The sequence below is a fragment of the Mytilus edulis genome, chromosome 8 (assembly GCF_963676685.1).
Source record: "Mytilus edulis chromosome 8, xbMytEdul2.2, whole genome shotgun sequence".
Classification (NCBI taxonomy): Eukaryota; Metazoa; Mollusca; class Bivalvia; order Mytilida; family Mytilidae; genus Mytilus; species Mytilus edulis.
In genome coordinates, this window is record NC_092351.1 from 40380938 (window position 1) to 40405102 (window position 24165).

Consider the following 24165-nt stretch of genomic DNA (forward strand, 5'->3'; position numbering starts at 1 on the left):
AAAACTGAGGAAACGTAACAAATGTAAGAGAACTACGACACAACAGAAACACAACATTAAAATGTAACACACAGAAACAAACTATAATATAACAATGGCAAGAAGTAGCTTTGTTATTTATGTGATTTATTCTGTCATGTCTGTTAAACTGTTCCTACTGTAAAATAATCAACCAATCAATCTGTTTAAATACTATGTCAAATTGAATGCAATGGTGGTGTGTCTTGTCTTTATAATATGAGAATTGTTTTAAAGTTTTACAATCATATACAGGTACTCCTTTTTTTCATTTCAGAGTAATATATCACATTTAGTGACATGTCGATGTGCTGCTGTAGATTTGAGAGGTCATGGTGAGTTGTTACTCAAGTGAAGAGAATCAACTATTCATTTGCCTTTTTAATTTTTGTTCCAATATAACTGTTGGTGATTTTAATAGAGAGTTTTAGTTATTTTTGTATTTTTACATGGCTTCTTACTATTGACATCTTTATTAAGAAAAAAAGGGCCAGTGAATACAGAAGGAGCTATGTAAAAAAATAAGTCAATGAAAAATAGACTTCACTAGACACTAAATCATCAAATGAAGAAAAAAAACCAATGAGAAGTCAAATAACATTCTACAAAACACTCTTAAAACTAAAATCTGATCAACATGAAAAAGAAATAGAAGTGACTTCTGGTGCATCGGAGTGTAAACAGATTCTACTCTACATTTTGCACTTGTCATGTTGCTCATTGCAAGTACAAATTTACATGATAATTCATTCAGTGATGTCACAATCAAGGGAACTGTGGCTTTGAAATTTGGAAATAATTCTCTTTTATAATGATTTTGTCTAAGATTAATGTCTGAAGGCCTAATGATTTACTAACCAGGGGCTGAGGCAAGTCCAAACTAGTTTTTTAAAAGGCATTCATACATCAAAGACAATGCAATCTCATATATATTCTCTGGCTAATGTTAGAAAGATTACAGAATATGACAAAAAATCTAGATGATATTGAATCACTATACCAATAATTTGTGAAAATGTGAATAAACACAGAGCTCTAGAATACCAACAAGTGACATAAAAACTAACAGTCTCGTCATACATTGCTTCTTCTATAAACAGAAAGTAAGCTAATCTGCTAATGGTAGATATAATTTTTGGTAGAATCAATTTTTGGTGGGACTGTTATTTTTATGTCACATTATGGTTTTTGGAAAAGAGACAAAAATGTGGTAGCTATATACAACACGCCGCTTTTATTTCCTGTACAAGGTAGGAACCATTCTGTTGGTAGTTGCAATGTTTGGTTTTTTTAATGTGTGTTTGGGCTTAATGACTTACATGTATGGTCTAGATTGGTCTGCACATGAAGCAGGTTTAAAACAATCACCTTTTGTGTCTTGACTCTGTGTTGTTTATCATCTTTACTGTTGTTTGTCTTTGTTTCTCTAATTCTTCGTCAATTTATCCCTTTCTGCACCCATTGTATAAAAAAATTTAATCGACGCGTGGTTCGTTTGATCTCAGTTTTTCATTGGTTAAAATCCGATTATGACGTTGAATTGTCTTGTTTTCCTCTGAATTTCCTATTGTGACGGCATGAAAAAAGGTGACCATGGCTGTTGATGTCACAGAAAGAACACATCTTTTTGCAGATCAGTCGCAAAGAAGGAATACGTTTGCTTGTGTGTTGTTTGAAAATTGATCGAGAAACAGATTCTACCACTAAATCTTGTGTAATACAATATTTATCCACTCTCGACAGTTAAATTTTAAATATTTAAAAAGCTCGGCGAGCTGGCGTTTTAAATTTGAAAATTTAACTGTCTCGAGTGGATAAATATCGTATCACACTTAATGCAGTGGTAGAATCTCTATATATCTAGATATTTTCCGCGTGAGAACAGATCTTGTTGTTTGAAGTGGTCTTTTGTGCCTTGAATATTCTTTTATAGTTTTTGTGGTAAGATCTGTTTATAAAGAAAAGCTTAGATAATTAATTTGTGTAACCTGTTGCATTTATAGTATTCATGTATCTTAGCTACAAGCAGTAGCTCTGTAACATCTCCAGAGGCTTCCCTAGAATTTTACATTTGTATTCTAATCATGGTATACCAATGATATCTGATTGCTTTTGTATGAGCCTCTGACTTTCTTTTTTTCTACATTGTCAGGCCTGTTTCATAGTCATGATAGTCATGTTTCAATGAATGTAAATTGATTACATTGTATAATGTCAGTTTTCTGATCTAGTGAGTTTTAGGAGTTAAAGCATACTTACAAATGACCAAGTGATATTCACTCCTATAGACATGTCTTAATTATGCAGACATTCAGATTTCTTTTTATGATATTGTAGTAGAGTATTTGGGATATTTCTGTGTTGAATGTTTTATTGACCCCCACCTATAACCCTGTCCCATGTATTTTACAGGAGACTCAGTTACAACAGACGATGGAGATCTTAGTTCTGAAACAATGTCTAGGTATGTAGTACTTTTCTTATATTGATTGATTGATTGGTATTTAATTCCACTTTCAGCTCTATTGTGCTATTTCGTGGCAGTCAGTTTTTAGTGGAAGAAGAAGCAAGGATGCCACAGAAAACCACTGATATTTCTTAGTGGATTTATTTTGGTTTTTCACATTATAACTGTAACTAGCTGTATTTTTACACTGGAATCACTTCTGTTGATTTGAGTTGTTTTGTTTTCATGTCACATTTTGTAAATTAGCATCTTTAAGAAATAGTTTTACAGAATTGAACAAAATTTTCACAAGAATTTGTTACTCCATTATGGTGATCACTTTCATGTCATTTACTGTGAGGCAAATATTTTTTCTCTCAAGTTTTTATTTGATCCCAATGGGGGTAGGTTGAGCCAAAAACCACTTTAGGCCAGTTCAGTACCATGAGACCACTGAGGTGAAGTCACTGTGTCAGTTAGAGAGTAACCTTATAAAACAACAAAACAGAAAACAAATAAATTAGGAGGCCAATACACAGTGTTCACCGTCCAATAGATTAGTGCATATGTCAAACAAATTTAACTAAATGGTATTCTAAACAAGTTGAAAATAAATTGAAAATAAACTTCACGGATCTTAATCAGCATCATTTGCATTAATATGCACAAAAATTGTATTGATATCTGTTTTGTTTCTTAATTCAATCTTTTGATCATGGTTTAGATTAAATGTTTTGCGATACCTACTGGTATGGTTTTTTAATGAATCCAATAAAGATTATGCCTACTAGAATAAATTTTTTGTGATACCTACTGGTTTGTTTTTTAATGAATCAAATATAAGATGATGGGCTAACAATGTTTTTTTAATTTGATGCTTTTTTGTTTTCAGTGATGTTGGCAATATAGTGAAGGCTTTATATGGAGAAGATCCACCACCTATTATACTGGTAGGACACAGGTGTGTACATAGATATCCTAATTTTATAAATATCAATGTCAATACAACACTTGTTATTGAATTTATCTATTAATTGAAACTTTATCACTGTTTTAACCATATAACCATATAATGCTATTTTGCATTTTCTTTTTTTTGTTTATTGATCATAATCAATTTTAGGGTTTTCTAGAAATTATTGTGATGCTTTTGTTATTGCAAAAATTGGGACAGGGTTAACATCTTAATGATTTAAACTTGCGTTTTGACTTTTTTTTATATGAAATGAACAAGATTTTTCTCAATATTGCAAAAACTAAAATCGCTTTTTATTCTAAAATGACAAAATCGCAATGATAGATGCAGGCAATAATTTACAGTAATTCTTTATGAGAATGAATTTTGGGATTTCTATTTGTAAATCATGGATTTTGTAAGTAGGGAATCACTTTTTATTAGATATGCTCACAATATAACAGGATAGGAGTTTTTTCTCATGAATATTTGGTTGTAGATGCTTTTGAATATTTTTGAATTCATAGAATTGTAGAAACAATCTGACCTCAATAACCAAAACATATTTCAACAGAATAGTAAAAAAAATATCTAAGAATGAACTATTAAGCTAATCAAATTTAAAATCATTGCCAAAATATGCAGTGATTTTTGTCGACCCTGCAACTTTTGTTGCAGAAAGCTCGACATAGGGATAGTGATCCGGCGGCGGCGGCGGCGGTGTTAGCTAACTTCTTAAAAGCTTTATATTTTAGAAGATGGAAGACCTGGATGCTTCATAATTTGTATATAGATGCCTCATGTTACGAAGTTTCCGTCAGTCACATGTCCAATGTCCTTGACCTCATTTTCATGGTTCAGTAACCACTTGAAAAAAAAGTTCAGATTTTTTGTAATGTTGAATTCTCTCTTATTATAAGTAATAGGATAACTATATTTGATATGTGCGTACCTTGCAAGGTCCTCATGTCTGTCAGACAGTTTTCACTTGACCTCGACCTCATTTCATGGATCAGTGAACAAGGTTAAGTTTTGGTGGTCAAGTCCGTATCTCAGATACTATAAGCAATAGGGCTTGTATATTCGGTGTATGGAAGGACTGTAAGGTGTACATGTCCAACTGGCAGGTGTCATCTGACCTTGACCTCATTTTCATGGTTCAGTGGTTATAGTTAAATTTTTGTGTTTTGGTCTGTTTTTGGGGAAAGACGGCTTCAAGCCGTCAATTCCCTAATGGGGTTGGCCAGAGTATCATTCCCTCACGTCAATCATTTTGTTTTGATAGTTTGGAAACCCCCTCGAAATGTCATACTGAAATTGATGACAAGGAGAACAGATTGACTTTAAATACATTTTTTACACATTTCCCTTCTGTTTCTCGTGAAATTATCGTATATTGAGCTTTCCCTTACACTATATACGTTTCTTTTACAGTCCGGAAAAATCAGTATTACGAAATATTCTAAATATATCTAACCTAGTGACGTCAATGTTGGAATGCCACACTACACAGGGATATCCTTTATTCATTATAAAAATCATTCACAGTATTTGTAAACTAATTTAAAATCCGTATTTGTTAAATGTAAACCTAACGATGTTTGCTGTAGTGTAGATGATTCACACACCAACATGCAATGCTTTAATCTGCGGCTGTAATCAGATAATTTGTAGGTCAACTTTCGCGGTAAATAATGTCAATGGGGATACATGAGATTGGGGAGAGAAACGGCAGTTTTCATTGTTTCTGTAAAGTTCTGTTTTTAGAATCTTCCTCCAATTCAGGAGCACCTCAATTGATGAGTAATTATACACTAAAATCAAAGTAAATGTTTCTGAACACTTAAAATGTGACATGTAGTATATGATAAGTAGTCTTCTATATATAAAAAAAATGTGTGTACCAACATATTTATTGAAATGGTTAAAAAAAAAAATGTTGCTTTTTGTAGTTTATACCTATTGAGATTGGGGAGAGCAACTGCAGTTTTCATTCTTTATGTAAAGTTATGTTTTTAGTATCTTTTTCCAATTAAGGAGCACCTCAATTGATGAGTAATTACCCACTAAAATGAAAGTTAATGTATCTGAACGCTAAAAATGTCACATTAAGTATATATATGATAAGTAGTCATCAATTAAAAAATAATTTTGCGTACCAACATAATTATTGTAGCGGTAATTTATTTTTTTTCATTTTTTTAAATATTGCTTTTTGTAGTTTAAAGCTATTAATTCATGAATTTTACAGATATATCAAAATGTGGGATCTGGAAACACTTCACACAGCTTATATCAATCATATTTGATTTTATAAGTACATGTATCCCTGTGATGAGAGTTGTAACTGGGAACTTTATCAATGGAAAATTAAAACTGAATAGATTTTTTCAGTCCTCACTTTCTTGAGAATACTGTCACAAAAAATTGAGAATGGTCTTAGCCTGCCGTTCAGTTGTACATAATTAAAATTCTAAAATATATTGTAGTAGTTGTTAAATTCAATTGAATTTTAGATAATTAACTCCCAACTTTAATCAAATGTTTTGATTTAGAAGGTGCAGATCTCATTGGTCCAAATTGTCTCTATGATGAATTCTTGACTAGGAAATGAAATAACAATAAACAACAATTAGTTTCATTATTGTCAGCCTTTCTATATGTTCTAGCTGTTCTTTTGCTCATTCTTTGTATGTAGACTATCAAAAGATATCCCCTAAAAATTGAAACAATGGCCGTCTTTTCCCTCAGAGCTCTTCAGCTCTTTGATTTTCATACTATATGCAATAGGTCTACTGTATTTGTTGTATGGAATGATTCTAAGGTGTACATGTCTAGCGGGCAGATGTCATGTGACCTTGACCTCATTTTCATGGTTCAGTGGTTATAGTTAAATTTTTGTGTTTTGGTCTGTTTTTTTCATACTATATGCAATAGGTCTATTATATTTGTTGTAAGGAATGATTGTAAGGTGTACATGTCTAGCAGGCAGATGTCATGTGACCTTGACCTCATTTTCATGGTTCAGTGGTCAAAGTTAAGTTTTTGAGTTTTGGTCTATTTATCTAATATCAACTATATTTGGTGTATGGAAATATTTTATGATCTTTATGTCAGTAGCGCAGGTTTCTTTTGACCATGACCGCATTTTCACGGTTCATTGCACAGTGTTAATATTTTGTGTTTTGGTCTATTTTTCTTAAACTATAAGTAATAGGTCAACTATATATGTTGTATAGAAGCATTGTTAGCTGTACATGTCTGCCTGGCATGGTTCATCTGACCTTGACCTCATTTTCATGGTTCATTGGTCTTTGTTTAGTTATCTTGGTTAATGTTAAGTTTATGAGACAGTTGTAATAAAGCTTTATACTTAGGACTATCAACATAATATCAATGATTAGTATAGAAGGCGAGACATTTCAGCGTGTGCACTCTTGTCTTTTATATTGAGACTAATGAAAAGATATTGACTTGGACAGTTTTAATTATCTATTGACAGTATGGGAGGTTCTATAGCAGTAAACACAGCCTTCAGACACCTGATTCCATCCTTAATTGGTCTGATTGTCATTGATGTTGTTGAAGGTAAGAAGAAGTCTACCTGTTGACCTTATAAAAGTGTAAGCATAATTAATTTCTGTGGATTCCATATTATTCTTTGGATACTATTTTGGGGGATTTCGTTAGTACAGGTGAACCAAGAAATTAAAAGTTCAAGGAATGACAAATTTTCTAAAGGCTTGTATCCAGACTTCTGCAAAACAACGAAATTAAATATCCATGAATATGTAAGGTTTCCTTAATCCACAAAAATTGGTACCCACAAAAATAAATGAACCCACGTATCAATCTTGAAATAGGCCTTGTTTACAGTTCAAAGCTCCTGGTGCAAAAAGGTAAAACTGGTGACAAATATGATTCACTATTGACACTAAGGTAATTTAATTTGGCTAATATTGATTGTAATAACAATATGTTGGTCTGAATATTTTTATTTCCTGCTATCTAGCTACATAGGTAAACAAATAAGACAAGCTGCAAACAATTTTCAAATGAAAAAATAGTATTGTTATATAAAAAGCATAATAAGTTACTTCTCAAAATATTTACATATAACAAGCTATTATAACCTCAACTTTGATCTTATTAGAATTTAACATTGATGTGACGACAACATGATAGCATAAAGTAACTATAAGGGTTAGCTTGATACAAGTATTAAAATTTTTCATTGATAAATACACACTTATCTTTTAGTTTCATCTTTTCCAAACTTTTATTAAATCATTATCCTTTGATTTAAAAAATTGAAATGGTTGATAAATTTTCAACTCTGTATCCTGCATCAGTACAAATTACCCTTTATAACAGTGTTTAAATATATATAGTAATAAAATATAGAGATAGATTTTTATTCTTCAATGAATTTTAAATAAATTTAATTATTCCAGTGACTTCTTCCAAGTCTTATATTCATACTGTCTATATACAAGGTTATGACTTCTATGTACATTTATATAAGTAAAAAAATAGATATTATAGTATTTGGTAAGTTTTACCTACCAGCATACTAGTATTATTAAGAAAAAAAGATGTGGTATGATTGCCAATGAGACAACTCTTCAAAAGAGACCAAAATGACACAGAAATTAACATCTATATGTCACCGTATGGCCTTTGAACCCTTGAAATAAAAATGTTTTCTCTTAATGAATGCAGATTTAGGAATATCAGTTTACAATTTCAATACTTTATGTATTTTTCTTTGACAACTAATTGATGGTTTGAGCATTTTAGCATTTTAAAACTTTTTATACAATTTCTGTGTAATTGAAAAATCAAAATATTGACATAATACAGTTACGAATGTGCACATGTTACAGTTACATTCATATAATGAAAGTACTTGCTCACAAGAATAATGAAAATTACAACAACGCTGATGATGATGGTGAAAGCTAATACGTCTTCATGAGTTGTAAGTTACTTATTTGCAATCATCTAGTTATTTCAATAATTCAGCATCACTATACCTGACTCAGTATTTACAATAGTTTGTTTTATATAATAGGAACAGCTTTGGAAGCATTGACCAGTATGCAGAGTTTTTTGAGAGGCAGGCCTGCTGTATTTAAATCTCTGGAACATGCCATTGAATGGAGGTTAGTTCTTATACTTATATATTATGTGACAAGTAAAATAAGATTTAGTATTAGGACACTATGAAGGATAAAATAGTTCATGTTAATCACAGTTGGGACAATGTTTTGAAATAATTTCATCAATAAAAAATCATTCTTCGCATATAATTTTCAAAGGTAAAACATTTGGTTTTCATAACTGACACTGTTTTATTATGCATGTTTATAATTATATAATAGCATACAAAGCTTAATGAAAATGAGTCCTTAGGTTGAACAAAGATTTAAAAACTTGTAAATTTGAATTTAAGTAGTAGTGATATCCAAATTTATCGGCAATTCATATATTTTCCCTTTGATCTTACTGCCTAATATTTTCCAGTATCAACGTACTGGCTGTATCTCTGAAAATATTAGGCAATACATTGTGACGTCATAATTACCGATAAACAGATTAATAGGTAGTTTCGTTTTTGATACTGACTATATCATGTGGAATATATCTAAACTCGCCCTTTGGACTCATCTATATATACCACATGATATAGTCAGTATCAAAAACGAAACTACCTATTATTCTATATATAACTTAAAAAAGCAATGATAACATCAAGATACGATCTAAAAATAATTCCAAATGTATGTCAACATTGAAAGATTTAATCTCACAATGAGTCTTAGGCAAATGGAATTGTAAGTTCTGTTATTTGATAGAATGTAAAAATGGATTTTTATATTATATTAATTACAGTTTTCATACTATCTAATTATCAACAAAACTTTTTATGAATCATATTAAACCATATACTATATGTTTTTGTTTTAGTGTTAGAGCAGGACAAATAAGAAATGTAGAATCAGCCAAAGTTTCAATGGTTGGACAGCTTAAAAGGTAAGAAGAATGTTTTATATTTATAATTTGGATTACTTAAGTATAGTATTAACACATGTTCCTACCTATAAAGCATGTACAATTTATGCAGAATATATATGAAGGTCAAGACTTAATTTTCAATACTCATCTAACCCTATATTTTACCATTGAAGTATATCTACTGTTCTCTTTAATATCTAACTTCATTGTCATTTCTTATCCAACACTAGATTTTACTGTTTAAAAGCACTTCAAACAAAACAAAATAATGAAGTGTTATTTTCTTTTACTTTACTAACTGATTGCAATTCTAAACAGAATAAACAGTACAACATATGAAAGCATAGACATGTAATATATATATATGTCTCACAATGTTTGCCATATGTAAAATTGACATAGGTCTTACTGATATTCATGAAAGATGCTCAGAATATTTTCATTATTACGAACAACCATCTTATTTTGTTTTGTGTTGTAGCTGATAAATGAATTTCCCTTCAGCCACTCATTGTTGGTTCCTCTGACTTTTTCCCTATGTTTAAGATCTTTTGATACATGATGTATTAAACCATCACCACAGCACACATACAAACTTCCATCTTGTAGAGAAGTTATAGAGTTTGAATGTGATGGTAGTTTCGTGTTATATATTTTGTTATCAATATAATTGTACCAGCTTAGTGTTCTTTCATTGCTCTGACTATCAGTGAAGAATATTCTGTCACCAGAAGCATGTAACACACGAGGATACATGCCTCCTTCTATTGTTGTTATTGTACATGTCTCTCCTGTCTGATAATCAACACTCAGTAGTTCTCCACAACCACCTACTACTAACTTGTTGTTTATCATTGCAATGCCGCTAATAATAAACATTTCAGGAATTAATATGGATTTAAGTATGTGTTTATTGTTTATGTCATACATCTCTATATAGCATCTGAAGTGCAGTTTAACTGTAACAGCCACTATAGAGTTGTTGACTGCAGTTACAGACCATGGTGTTTCCTTTAAATTTATACTGTCTGTCTGTGATTCATCAGTGTTACAGATCATTAGTCTGTTCTCACAAGGTAGACAAAACACCAGTCTACCATCATCCATCATCTTTACATCTGTTATGAATTCTCCCTCGCCAATACTGAGTAGTGACTTAAGATTGAGTTGTTGATGAAGGAAGAAGATATTTTGTCCTAGTTGATACGAATCACTGTGTTTTCTTCTTTGGTCATTACCTGAGTAGTAGATACAATACTGATACTAAAAAACAACTGTGAATGTATATTATATGTGCAAAATAATAAAGAATGGTCTGATTAATTGTTATAAAACATGATAACAACTCAATGGAAACATTAAAAACTCAGTTTCAGCTTTTAACGTTTTATCCTGAGCGCATACAGATGTATTTGTGTAGTGTTTAATCCAGATAATTGGAACTTATATAACAACTTGTTTATATCACAACCACACACTTATCACAATATACTTCATTTAATTACATCATTATGTGTTAGATTATACTGTATTATTTGTTATGACAAAAACTTGCACTTCTAGTTCTCGTCATTTTATTTACAATAGATATAAAATGTGTTCTAATCAAACAAACTCGTTTGTTGGGATTAAAACCAGATGGATGTTATTTATATTATGATTTGTAATTATTAGTTGCTGCAATCAAATACTCAGGGGTTAAAACATACATGTTTCTGTTGATAAATCAATTTGATGAGAGCATATGCAAATGTCAATATTTCATACTTTTTGCAATTGACTTATCAATACACATAAAACTTGGAATGGAAATTATTTTCTTGAGTTGTCGACTCATTGATGATTACCCTACAATCAGTTTTACCTTATTTGAAACTATATCCATAGTCAAATATTTATAATTTGAAAATCTATTAAAGTAATACCATTTACTGTAAATTCATTATTATTTGATGGATGTAAATTTCCTCAATTTATAACTGATTTCATGAGTACAATAAACTCTTTTTTGAAATTTTGTATAATACCTATGAGGATTGATTTTACCTCACTGGAAATATTTTTCTGTAGAATGCATTTGTGTTAAAACAGTTTCATTTTGTTTTTCATGATAGATTGTCAATGCTTTTTGGATGTAATTATTAAAGGTTGAATTATTTCCACAAATAACATTCAAATAAACCAAATTGTTAATGCACATACCAGCTAATACATGATACATGCTACCAAAAAGTTTTGTGAACGGTTTGACTATTTTAACAACTACAGTATTAATGATAAAACAATCTTTTAATGAGAGAACAATAAGGAGATGTTTCCTTCACAAAATGCCTCCTTCTGCTCTCAATTTTTTAGATTTTAGAAGTATATATTTCAAATACTTGATGGAAAATAGATTTGATTAAAGATGAAAAGTTCAATTTATCAAAATCATGTAATATTTATAAACTTACAGAGAGGAATAATGATTTGTCTGCCACATTCACATGTCAAACCTTTATGTAGGAGTTCCTATAAATGAAAAAAACTGTTGTATTATAATTTAAGTAAAAAAAATAATGGGGAGATAACTCATTACAAGTTTTTAATGGCAAAAATTAAATTCACGAAGACAAATTGTTTAACAGACAACCTTCAATATAAGCTCTTTGTCCATATACTATGTATACAATATTGTTCAATAACACAGATATTAATCGTAGTTCCAAAATGTTCTACTTGTGATTAGAAAGTTTTTTATGGCCTGCAACGAAGCAACGAAGTTGTGGGTGCCATATAGTTTTACCCTTGTCCTAATTCTGAAATTCAGTAATTCGTAATTCAGATTATTCTGTAATTCCATGATTCCGTAAAGCTGTCATTCCGTCATTCCACAACAAATGATTATACAGAGTTTTCTTCTAAACACCTTCAGATATTAGGCTGATTTTTGGTTTGTGAGTTAACCATGATGAGTTACAAATCAAGTTTAAATTTTGTTCTACTCCTCTAGTTTTGCTGAAACTATGGGCTTTGGACTTTGATAAATTGTATAAAATCACAGTTATACAAACTTTTTTTCTAAATGCCTTCAGATATTGGGCTGATTTTTGGTATGTGAGTTTACAATGATGAGTTATAGATCAAGGTCAAATTTCGTTCCGCTCCGCTTATTTTTGCCGAAATTACGGGCTTTTGACTTTGATAAATTGTTGAAAATCAGTTATACAGAGCTTTTTCAAAACGCCTTCAGATATTGGGCTGATTTTTGGTTTATGAGTTAACCATAATGAGTTACAGATCAAGTTTGAGTTTGGTTCCATTCCTCTAGTTTTTCTGAAACTATGGGCTTTGGACTTTGTTAAATTGTTGAAAATCACAGTTATACAGAATTTTTTCCTAAATGCCTTCAGATATTGGGCTGATTTTTGGTATGTGAGTTAACCATAATGAGTTACAGATCAAGTGTAAGTTTTGTTCCGCTCTGCTTATTTTTGTCCAAATAACGGGCTTTGGACTTTGATAAATTGTTGAAAATCACAGTTATACAGCCTTTTTTCTTTACGCCTCCAGATTTTGTGCTGATTTTTGATATGTGAGACTACTACCATGTTTGTGTCCACATGTGTTCTTGAAATTGCAGATTTTGCAACATTCGTGTCGCTTTGCCACATCTAGTTTTTATTAAATATACAACTGAAATGGATTTATGAAATGAAAAGGAAGGGATTTGGTGACTCAAACTATTTACATTTTCAAAACCCATTAAAGAACAGTATATTTATTATTGTTAATCATCTTCAAGTCACCGTGTGGAGACTGCTCACAACTTGTGCAAATTAAGACAGCTTATAGGATCATTATAAACAATTGTTAAGTAGATGAATACAATGACTGGATTTCAACACATATAGAGACTTTTAAAAAGGCAAAGAAGTCAAATAATTACCATAAAAATTTGCAAGCCATTTTGTTTATCAGTAAATTATGATTTACCTTAAGAAGATCATTTGTTTGCTGAACTGATGTTTCTATTCCTTGGATTGAAGTTCCCATTACTTGAACTCTTGTATTTATTCCTTCAACTGCTGTGTCCGTTCTATGAACTGCCAAGTCTATTCCTTCAACTGTTGTATCCATTGCCTGAAAAGCTGTCTCTACAGAACTGTTCAGTCCACTTAATGAAGAACTGACAGCTTGGTTGGACGAATAAATACTTTCCATGGTTGACTTTATCTTCAATAAAAAAATATATAATGCACTCTTGAAGGTCTTGATTGCTTTTTATTGGTGGACAAGCATAATTAATTGTATTACACATACATGACATAAATGCAAATGACACAAGTGAATTTAATTTCTTAAATTTTCAATTGGAAATAAAGTGATTTCCTTTGAGCTGTTCAAAGTCCTTTAATAGGGTCATGAATAATAAAAGCTTTGCCCACTTAAAAAAATAATGTACATTATAAATTAAACAGTACATAGAAATTATACCTCTTCTATCTGTTGATTAAGATCAAGGAGGAATGTGAAGTATTTTTTACATAGTGACTCATCTAGTGGTCTGTGTTCTATCCTAACAAGATCATCTTGTTTGGTTGGATCAAGTCTCAGGACATATGTGACTAAGTCTGGCCATAAGGTGTTGTATTCAGTTTGGGTAATACAACCTGTCGTATTATGACTCAAGTAATCATTCTTGTATTGTCGTAACAGTTGAACAGCTTCCGCTTCAGGTTGTGATAGATTACAACAGTTTAACAAAATAAGACTGGAAAGGCTGATATCAAGGTCTTTTAGTTGAACAGGATTAGCTGTGAATTTACAGTGACAGTTGTGGATCCCTGGTCCTGGATTTTCGGAATACAACTTGTTCCATTGGCAGTAAATCAATGGCAATGCAGAAGGGTTATGGCAGTTTGGTTTGTCTTTACAACACCATGAGTTTCTGTGTCGTAGGTGAAATAGAGTGTGAATAACTTGTTGACTATTGATAAATGCCTGAAGGGATCCAAACCCACCAGTTGTAAAGTCATGCTCTATCCTTTGTTGAAACAAAGGAGTCACAACTTCTAAAATGACAGATCCAACCACCAAGTATCTACGTTGATCTTCTCTGTCCATCCTTCAATAAATTGAAAACAGTGTAAACAATGCTCATGATGCTTAATGTTTTGCTTTTAATTTCTGTTGCATATCTTCAGATATTCATCATAAAATCATTAAGGAAGATCATTATTGTTTTTTTTTTTTTATAACTGATGGTTACCTTCACAAATCATATATCCATGCATTGAGATAGACTTCATATATATTTTTTTTTAAATAATGCAATAAACCTATAATAAGCAGTGGTTTTGAAGTTTATGTGCTTGAGACAATATCTTATTGTGTACCTTGGAAAAGTTTATTTCAGGAAAGCATCTCTAAATTATCATCCTTAATTGTGTCTTGCAGTATTAATTTACTAATTGACCCAGTATCGATTGAATGACAATTACAAAAAAGAAAGTAGATTGCATTAAAAAATAGTCAGCTTTAGAAAAGATATGAATTAAACATACTTGTTTTTGTATGAGTGAATATATATTACAAATATATTATTATTTATATACTTATTACATCTTATTGTAGATAAAACAAAAAAGAAAGTAAGTCACATAGAAATAAAATGTCTGAATTGGGCTTGTGGTTAATGCAACTACAAATTCACATTTTAAAATTCTATTAATTTAAGATGTAATGTTTTGAAAATATTGAGTAGTTAATTTTGTTCACACCACTTGTCTTACCTTTGTCTTGATTATCTCATTTCTTTTAATATTTCTTCATCTTGATAACACAACCTTGGGCTGGAAACAGGAAATTCCCTTTACTATTTATAGTACAAAAATGTACCATAAAGAAGATCACATGATTAAAATTAATGTAAATAGTTAAGTAAGGAGGGAAATTTAAAACTAAAATTGAAAAATTGTGGAAGATACATATTTTATTACAACTGATATTAAATCATTTAATTAGTTATTTGGTTTGAAATATCACAAATAAAGGCAACGGTAGTATACTACTGTTCATTATTCATAAATCAATTGAGAGAAAACAAATTAGGGCAACAAAATAAAACCATTAAGTTACACATCGAGATCCATCCAACAAGTGTTTTTATGCCCCACCTAAGATAGTAGAGGGACATTATGTTTTCTGGTCTGTGCGTCCGTTCGTCCCTTCGTTCGTCCGTCCGTCCGTCTGTTCGTTCGTCCGTCTGTCCCGCTTCAGGTTAAAGTTTTTGGTCAAGGTAGTTTTTGATGAAGTTGAAGTCCAATCAACTTGAAACTTAGTATACATGTGCCCTATGATATGATCTTTCTAATTTAAATGCCAAATTAGAGTTTTGACCCCAATTTTACGGTTCACTGAACATAGAAAATGATAGTGCAAATTTCAGGTTAAAGTTTTTGGTCAAGGTAGTTTTTGATAAAGTAAAAGTCCAATCAACTTGAAACTTAGTATACATGTTCCCTTTGATAAGATCATTCTAATTTTAATGCAAAATTAGTGAATTTATTCCAATTTCACATTCCACTAAACATAGAAAATGATAGTGCGAGTGGGGCATCTGTGTACTGTGGACACATTCTTGTTTGTATAAGTTATGGTCTATTGCTGGGGCAATTTCTTGAGCATGTTGAGGATAGCATATTATTGCCATTTTCTTTTTGTAATGCATGTCTCAATTAGATGCATTGTATTAAGTATGAATCTAAGCATATGAAGTTAAAGTATGAGTTTTGAGTTTTTAGGGTGCTGTTAAATGACCTTTAAGGGAAATAAAACCCTGCTACCTCTAGTGTTAAATTGTCACCCCATTTGGCAATATCTGCATCTGAATCTATTACAAGTTATGAAATGAATGTAAATTCATGAATGCATCATTGACAACTTTATTCTTGTCTCATTTAAGTATAAAGCCATCCAAGGTATGGCCAGGTATATGTTTCAGTCATTAGGGTATTGTAATTCTTCTGCTGGTACTCAAAGAAATGTTATCTTTTATCGTTTCAACTCATCAATACAGTTTAAATTTTACATAAAGCTATTTAATCATGTGGTTAAGACGTAGAGAGCAGCACTGTGAAGGCTGAAAAGCTTTTTTTGTGACCCAATCTTAGATTTATATCTCTGAGCTCCACCTGAGCAATTTTAATTCCATGATGAAATACTTTTTACACTTGCTCTTTGCATTTGTAAGGAATCATCATGATTAAGAATTAGAACAAGGAAAAGTTACATATTTCAAAAAAATGAAATTACCTTTGACCAATTGTAAGAAAATTTGTTGACTTGTAATTGAGTGTACAACTATCAAATGTGAAAAAAGGCTGTACATTAAAATCAGCATAAAGGTTCAAAACCAGAAGTTTCATGATTGGCTTGTTAAAGGGTGAAATTTCTAATAATAGTAAATGTAATTTTTGTAAAACAGCAGACGAAGATTACTTACAATTCTTTATTACATGTTCTTTTTTAAAAGTTTTTTTTGGATAAAGTGAAAAATCTTCTTGCACAAATCAATTTTAAAAATAAGATATCAGTTAAACATACAGTATTTGGATACAAAATATCAGATAAAGGTTATTATGGTTTGAACTATTTTTTGACAAATTTTGTAGGTCTGCTAGATTTTTGGGACAATTCTAGGATGCTTTGTCACACATAAAGATAATTTCTTTCAAACTTAATTATTTTCTAGATTAGACACAGCAGAAACAGCTACCTCACAACTTGATCATGAACATGAGATGGAAGTTGTCACATCAACAAGTGGTACCATAGCGGAAGAGGATGAGGAGGAGGACAATGGGGAAAGTGAAACATCTAAAAATAGCACAGACCGGTTACAGAGTACAGACAAATTAACCTCAGACACACCGGAATCTTCTACAAAACCACAGCAACACACAGAAAGTTTAAAAAAGCCTGAAAGCTCTGTATGTTTTTACGATATTGATAAAGACATTAGGAAAGGGATTTAATTATTATTTAGAAATAGAAAGTTTTTTGTTATAAAATATATACATGCAAGGTTTAGGACTTGATATAAAGAAAAATCTTATAAATAAGTTAAGTCTCAAACGATAAGCCTGATGCCTTAAAATAAATACTCTTTATAATCACTCAAATGACTATGATTTTGGCTTAATACCTTATATTTTGAAAAATTGATACTTTCTGGTTGCTGAATCATATTACTTCATATATGTATATCATTTTCTCAAAATACAAGTTAAGGGAAAACAAATTTATGGTCAACATTATTTTTTTTCAGACCAAATATACATGGAGGATAGATTTGGGCAAAACAGAACCTTTTTGGAAAGGTATTTATCTGTAGATCAACCATCCTTTATTATATGTTTTTTATCCAACATATTATAGGATTTTTGTTGTTGGCATATTTGATCAATTACATCATTTGATTTGTATTTTCCTATAAAATTGTAAAAAAACTCGTAGATTTGAGAATTTAAAAAGCTCGATCCTAAAAACAATACAAAAATCACATTATCATCTGTGAAGGGCTTTTTATTTGAAAAAGGTTAATAACACATCTGTTTTTCCTTTAAATGTTTTATTAATAAAGTGTTGAGAAATGTCTAGTTATTGTTGTTTTATATATGTATTGCTTTGTTATACATGTATCAATTGGGATATGTTAATGCATGAATAATTTTATCTCTTCTGTATGCATTTGAATCTATAGTGACAAGTTTGATCAATATTGATTTACAACCAAAACATTGATTTGATTTCTCTCAATAATTTCTTAACATATCCATTTGGAATAGTGCACTATGCATTTTGCATTATATCATAAGAGGAACAGATTTTACCAATTTGACAAGTTGACTACAATTTTTATCAACTTATATTTGAATTATTTCCAAATTTTGGAATGATCTGTAAATATGTATTTCTAAGTTAGTAGATTTAAATATTTTGGTATTGATTACTATTCAAATGAATGGATTTGTGTTGTAGTATCTACATTTTAACTCTGATGCTATATTTATAGATTATCGTTGATCATCTCAACGAGATTGATTTTCTCGCTTGAGCTGGTACAGCGAAAGTGAGAAAAGCAATCGAGTTGAGATGACCAATGATAATCTGTTTATTGCTATTTTACCTATGACGACGTTGTCAATTTCATGTCAATTTCGTTAGCAACGCCACATGGTTTCCTTAGTTTCTAGCGATAATTTTTCCATCTCAAGCGAGAAGCATGATATGAAAATTATCACAAAAAAAGATCAAAAGAAAAATGCACAAAATAGCGATAAATTTAGATCTTTTTTACAAATATTAGTTCATGATTGACTGTCTTTATATTGAAGGCTGGTTTCAAGGACTATCAGAAAAGTTTTTATCCTGTGATTGTCCCAAAATGTTATTATTAGCAGGTATATTGATTAAGGAGATTTATTTGCATCTAACACTTGAAGGGGCAAAATACAAGTTAATTTATAGTATAAAGTTATATGTTGCAAGATTAATTTAAGAAAAGTAAAAGTACTTTTTAATCTCATTTTCTTTAGTTTTTCATTTAAAAAATGTTAAAGTGCTACAAAAAATAACAAAATAATGTTCAGATATCAAGACCAAATAAGTGTATGTATGTTAAAGGTGTTGAGATGCTGAATAATGAGTAAGTGATATATTTATACAGTAGCATTTTGTTATCTGATACAACTATTGCTTTGTTGTAGGAGTGGATAGACTAGATAAAGAACTCACCATAGGTCAGATGCAGGGTAGGTTTAGTCAACATTATTAACAGAAATTGGTGTGAAAAGAACAACTGTTATCCGTAACTCTTTTTTATTTTTTTATTTTAAAGACATCACAAAAAATGATAGTTTTTAATAATGACTTGAATTCCACACAGAGAAAGAAATTAAGAACCTTCAAAGGAAAGTTCAACACATAGAGTGTTAATTGAAAAGACTGATTATCTTATTGATGAGAAAAATTTAAAGAAATAAATCTGATTATGCCCAAATATAATTATTCAAAGAAATAAAACTGCTGTTGCTGAAAGATAACTATTTTATAAAATGCATCTACTATGACTGGAGTGAATCAGTATCATTTGACTTCCCTTAAAGCATGTAAAGGGCATTATCTGAACGTCGTCAACACCCAAATTTTTGAATTAATGATAAAAGTTGACGTTCAAAATGCTTGAATATGGATTGTGTCCAAGTTTCTATAAGAGAGGGGCAAAAAACACCAGAGATGCATTTCAACTCATAAAATGAAAATAATCAAACAACATCATGGATAAAAAAAAAAGACAAACAGACAAACAATAGTACACAAAACACTACATTGAAAAATAAAGACCTATAGCAACACGAACCCCACCAAAAACTGAGGGTGATCTCAGGTGCTCCAGAAGAGTAAGCATGTCCTGCTCAACAAGTCGCACCCATCATGTTGCACATGTTAGAAAAAACCCGGTATTAAGTTGGTAGGTCACATTCAGAAAAAAAGGGGGGGGGGGGGGGGTGGGGGAATTGTCATTTTAAAAGAAAAAAAAACCTAAATCAGTGCGAATTGAGTATCTGTCTCACAAATTAATTAATCATTTCACTTCTGTTCTATTAAATTAAATGATAAAGAACTTGAACGCCACATCACCTCATTTTCAAATAAAAAAATTTCAGGAAAGTTCCAGATGCAGGTTTTACCTCAGTGTGGTCATGCTGTGCATGAAGATAGTCCAGATAAGGTAAATGATAAAAACTTATAATAGTTACCAGGCTAATAATTGTTTATGTCAGACGTGTGTTTTGTCTATAAAAGACCACTCTAAGTTCAGAAGTTATTGCATGCATTTATTATTTCAATGGAAGAATAGACAAACATGCAAGATTAATTATTTTAGGTTGAAGAAAATCTGCAAACAGATATATGAATCAGATCTCAGAATGTGAGCTCTTATAATTATGATACTCACCCATTCACATTATTCGCAATAATAAAAACCTTGTAATAATTTCTAAACTTACAGTAATCAGTGATACTCTAGTACTTTGTTTGTACAATGTGTAATATAATAGTGCTCTTTTATCATTTTATAAATGTAATAATCGTATTTTCCATCCAATCTGTTTGGCCTAGAAATATGTATATATAATGATGGTTAGGATGAGAGAAAGTAAGATTTTGTTATTTTTCTGTTATAGACCACTAAATTTATTCTTTTGACAACCCTGTATACCATTGGTATCCACTTAAGGGAGCTCTACTTAAATGTAACTTTAGAGATTTTGGTTCAGCCGATCTTCTGCCTATATTAAAATTATTTTTCTGTTACAGGTAGCAGATGTCCTTGCCACATTTATGGTCAGATATAAAGTTGCTGAAGCTACTCATAATTTTGAAAGGTATTCTATTTGTAGTTGTGTATTGCTAAGTTATTTTTTTAGAAAGAACCTGAACATTTAAGTTTGACAGCTTTTTAAGACATTTTCTACAAGAGGAGTACAAAAACACAAAATATAATAACTTCATCTTACAACTGAGGACCATTCAATTTCAAAATTACTTTTAACAAATTCAGGAAGATAATTCAAGTTTTAACAGCGAAAACAGCAATATGCAATTGTAAAAATGTACAGAGGACACCAAGGAGACTATCCTGAAGGGTATAAGATCTTGCTGCAATAGTAATACGAGTAATCTTGAGAAGAAATGTAAAAGCAATTGAAAGACTCCTAAGAGTAAATTGTGAAGGTGGATTTGATAAGCGTTTTGTACCTGTTTTAAAGGAAATTTTGAATAATAAGTCAAAACTTGTATAATCCAAAAGATGTCTTTATGTTTTGTAGCTTTTCTAGGACTTCTTTGCGCCAACAATATATGAACTATGCAAGTTCTTGAAAAGTAATCTATTACACTGATACACTTAACACGATCATAGTTTTGTAATAAAATTTTATACACACTTTATAAAAATCAAGAATGGAAATTGATAAATAAATAGATAGCAACATTTATATTGGTACAATGTACAATGAAATCTACAAATTATCCGAAGATTTTTCTAGATTCATAAATGATAAAGGATAATATCAGTGAAGAACAATTGTAAACCTAGGACTTTTTGAAATTTTGTATACTTAATTTATTGTTGTGAGATTAGATTGTAATTTTCTTTTCAGAGCATTTCCAGGCTGTTGAAAACTGGATGACAGCATTAAGATTTTCTTATGTAGATATGCAATTACCAAGCAAAGCAGTTGTAATTGGATTCATAATTGTTACAGCATGCATGTGTCTTTTCATGTTATTTGGCATTAAAAAAGCTTAGACAGAATAAGATATATGATACCTCTGGTTAAATCACAAATAAACCATTGGTGATGTTTCAATTTTGAATTTGTTACAAAAGTATTGCAATGTGCAAATGATCAGTTGCAATAGCTTTTTGTTAGCAATTTTGTTTGTAAACCTGTTTCCTCAAGAGGTAACACTCAGACAACTTGTTAAGTTTCTGTAAAAAGTAAGTTAGCAAAGGCTTATCATATTAAGGCCAACTAAAATTAATTAGTAGATTTTCATCCAGATTTTTGAAAAAAATGGGGCAGGTGGGAGGATTTTATTTTTTAAATTTTATTTCATTAGAAATCCTCTTGTGACATGTTCTTCATATATGCAAGTGTAATAATAAGCTATTATCATGTAAATGCATGCATAAGGTATCGTATAAAGTTTTTATAATTCATAAATAAATATCTCTGATTGACAACCACTTTTCTACATGTTATTGCCTCTTTAGATTCCTATTTCATAGAAAACAGCAAAAACATGGAGAAACGCTCTCTTCACTTGGAATACCTACACTAAATTTATTTTGCTTTCTAAGCAATGGTTTGTAGTCCCGATAATATGAAGTAAATGTATTGATATGCAACACAAGTAATTGAAGTACAGAACAAAATGAAAACTCAAACAGTGTTGAAATAATAGGTTGGTCCTTATCAGTGCAAGATGCAAATATAATTACAATGTAAAACATCATTTAACAAGAAAGAAATTGTTTAATGACTCTATTGAGGGCATTGGGACAGAGGATGTTTTCTGTTTGTCAACAAAAAACGACAGCCATGGGTAAATCTAAATCTAAGGGCTTGCTATAAATTGATAAAATGCGTATGTTTGTACTTTTTGAACTTCATACATCTATCAAGTTCATGCTTATTCCAGTCATGATTTTTGTACAAATGTGTTCCACGATTCTTATAAAGCTTTGGGTATCATTCACAGTCCAAATTCCCTGACACAAAGTCATTGTATAAATAATAAAATCCAAGATGTTCTAATCACAAACATTTGTGACATACCGCGATTTGCGTTCTTGGGAACAGCGTATTACTCGTAACTCGAATTTTTCATGCCGTTTTGTACTCAATCTCTATTTTCGGTATAATGATGTTGTCATCATAGAGCAGCAGAATATGTCGACTAAATCATTTCGTAAGAGTACTCCTAAGAAATACAAAAACCGATATTTGAAACAGGAAGTTTCGAATGAAACGAAATTATCGACGGTTACCTGTAATGGAAACCAACAAAATCCGGTAATTGTAAATTTTTCAAAATAAAAAAAATCGGGGCAGGAAGATTTCAGAGGGGTGGGCGGGGATGAAAATCTATCAATTAATTTTAATTGGCCTAATCTAAATAAATGTCCTTTAAGTATTTTTGCTAGAATCCAGAATGAGTATTTTTAAACTGAAAAACTAACCCTAACTGGTTATTATAACCCTGTTTAGTATGTAGGCTCAATCTGTTATGCAAAAGATGTGTAGTTATATAAGCATTTCCATTCATTTCATTCTATGTATGTAATTTGTTAACCCAGTAATTGAATTTGTGTGCAAATAAAGTCTCTATGTATTACTATTTTATTGCACAGTTATTCTTTGTAAGCAGCCTGCATAAAAAAATAGGATATTTTTATTTGGTTGTTCTTTTTTGTAGAACATCCATTTTGTCATTTATTTACTTTTAATGATGCTTTTGACATACCTGTATTTGATTTAATATTTATTATTTGAATGTAGAAACTGACTTTTGACAATGCTTACTAGATAAAGATGTGATGTTTTGTTAATATTATATGTGAACTTATTTCATCTTATATTTGGTTTTTTTTTTTAACTCTGAGATTTCAGAGTTTCACTTTATGAAAAAGCACAATTAGGCAAAGAATATACTAAGTTTTTTCTCACGTATATCAGTAAATATAACACATGTTGCCACCTTTTTTTAGTAATGCTGAGAGTGATTATCTAAATAGAATAAGGCTGAAGAATGGGTCCATTGGTTTAATATAATAACTACTTGAACTTTAATACGCAGTAAAAGAACAGTCAGGTCGGTTTTAAAAGAGATTAGATAATCACAAATTTCACAATACATGAGGAAAATCAACATTCAGGACTAGCTGTTGTAAATAGTTATCAAAGGTACCAGTATTATAATTTAGTACGCCAGACGCGTGTTTCGTCTTCATAAGACTCATTGGTGACGCTCATATCAAAATATTTATAAAGCCAAACAAGGACAAAGTTGAAGAGCCAAAATTCCAAAAAGTTGTGCCAAATACGGCTATGGTAATCTATGCCTGGGATAAGAAAATCCTTAGTTTTTCGAAAAATTCAAAGTTTTGTAT

At 30.7% G+C, this 24165-nt stretch overlaps 2 protein-coding genes across 3 annotated transcripts in view; one reads left to right on the forward strand and one right to left on the reverse strand.

Annotated features, from left to right (window-relative positions):
• Positions 1 to 23393, forward strand: part of LOC139485554 (protein phosphatase methylesterase 1-like) — a 29545-nt gene extending 6152 nt beyond the window's left edge. The window contains exons 4-16 of the mRNA XM_071270122.1: positions 296 to 353; positions 2431 to 2482; positions 3357 to 3425; positions 6922 to 7007; positions 8494 to 8584; positions 9390 to 9455; positions 17173 to 17410; positions 17749 to 17800; positions 18818 to 18883; positions 19190 to 19234; positions 20150 to 20214; positions 20805 to 20872; positions 21650 to 23393. Coding sequence (XP_071126223.1) covers positions 296 to 353; positions 2431 to 2482; positions 3357 to 3425; positions 6922 to 7007; positions 8494 to 8584; positions 9390 to 9455; positions 17173 to 17410; positions 17749 to 17800; positions 18818 to 18883; positions 19190 to 19234; positions 20150 to 20214; positions 20805 to 20872; positions 21650 to 21668 — 975 coding nt within the window. The 3' untranslated portion in view covers positions 21669 to 23393. The remainder of the gene's footprint in view (positions 1 to 295; positions 354 to 2430; positions 2483 to 3356; positions 3426 to 6921; positions 7008 to 8493; positions 8585 to 9389; positions 9456 to 17172; positions 17411 to 17748; positions 17801 to 18817; positions 18884 to 19189; positions 19235 to 20149; positions 20215 to 20804; positions 20873 to 21649) is intronic.
• Positions 7399 to 24165, reverse strand: part of LOC139485553 (uncharacterized) — a 38943-nt gene continuing 22176 nt past the window's right edge. The window contains exons 1-5 of one of the 2 annotated variants that reach the window (XM_071270121.1): positions 15212 to 15300; positions 13914 to 14544; positions 13413 to 13652; positions 11891 to 11948; positions 7399 to 10675 (exon numbers count right to left, since the gene is read on the reverse strand). In XM_071270121.1, the coding sequence (XP_071126222.1) occupies positions 9843 to 10675; positions 11891 to 11948; positions 13413 to 13652; positions 13914 to 14543 (1761 nt within the window). In that variant the 5' untranslated portion in view covers position 14544; positions 15212 to 15300 and the 3' untranslated portion in view covers positions 7399 to 9842. Of the gene's footprint in view, positions 10676 to 11890; positions 11949 to 13412; positions 13653 to 13913; positions 14545 to 15211; positions 15301 to 24165 lie in introns of those variants that run through there. The other variant, XM_071270118.1, reaches the window with a different exon arrangement.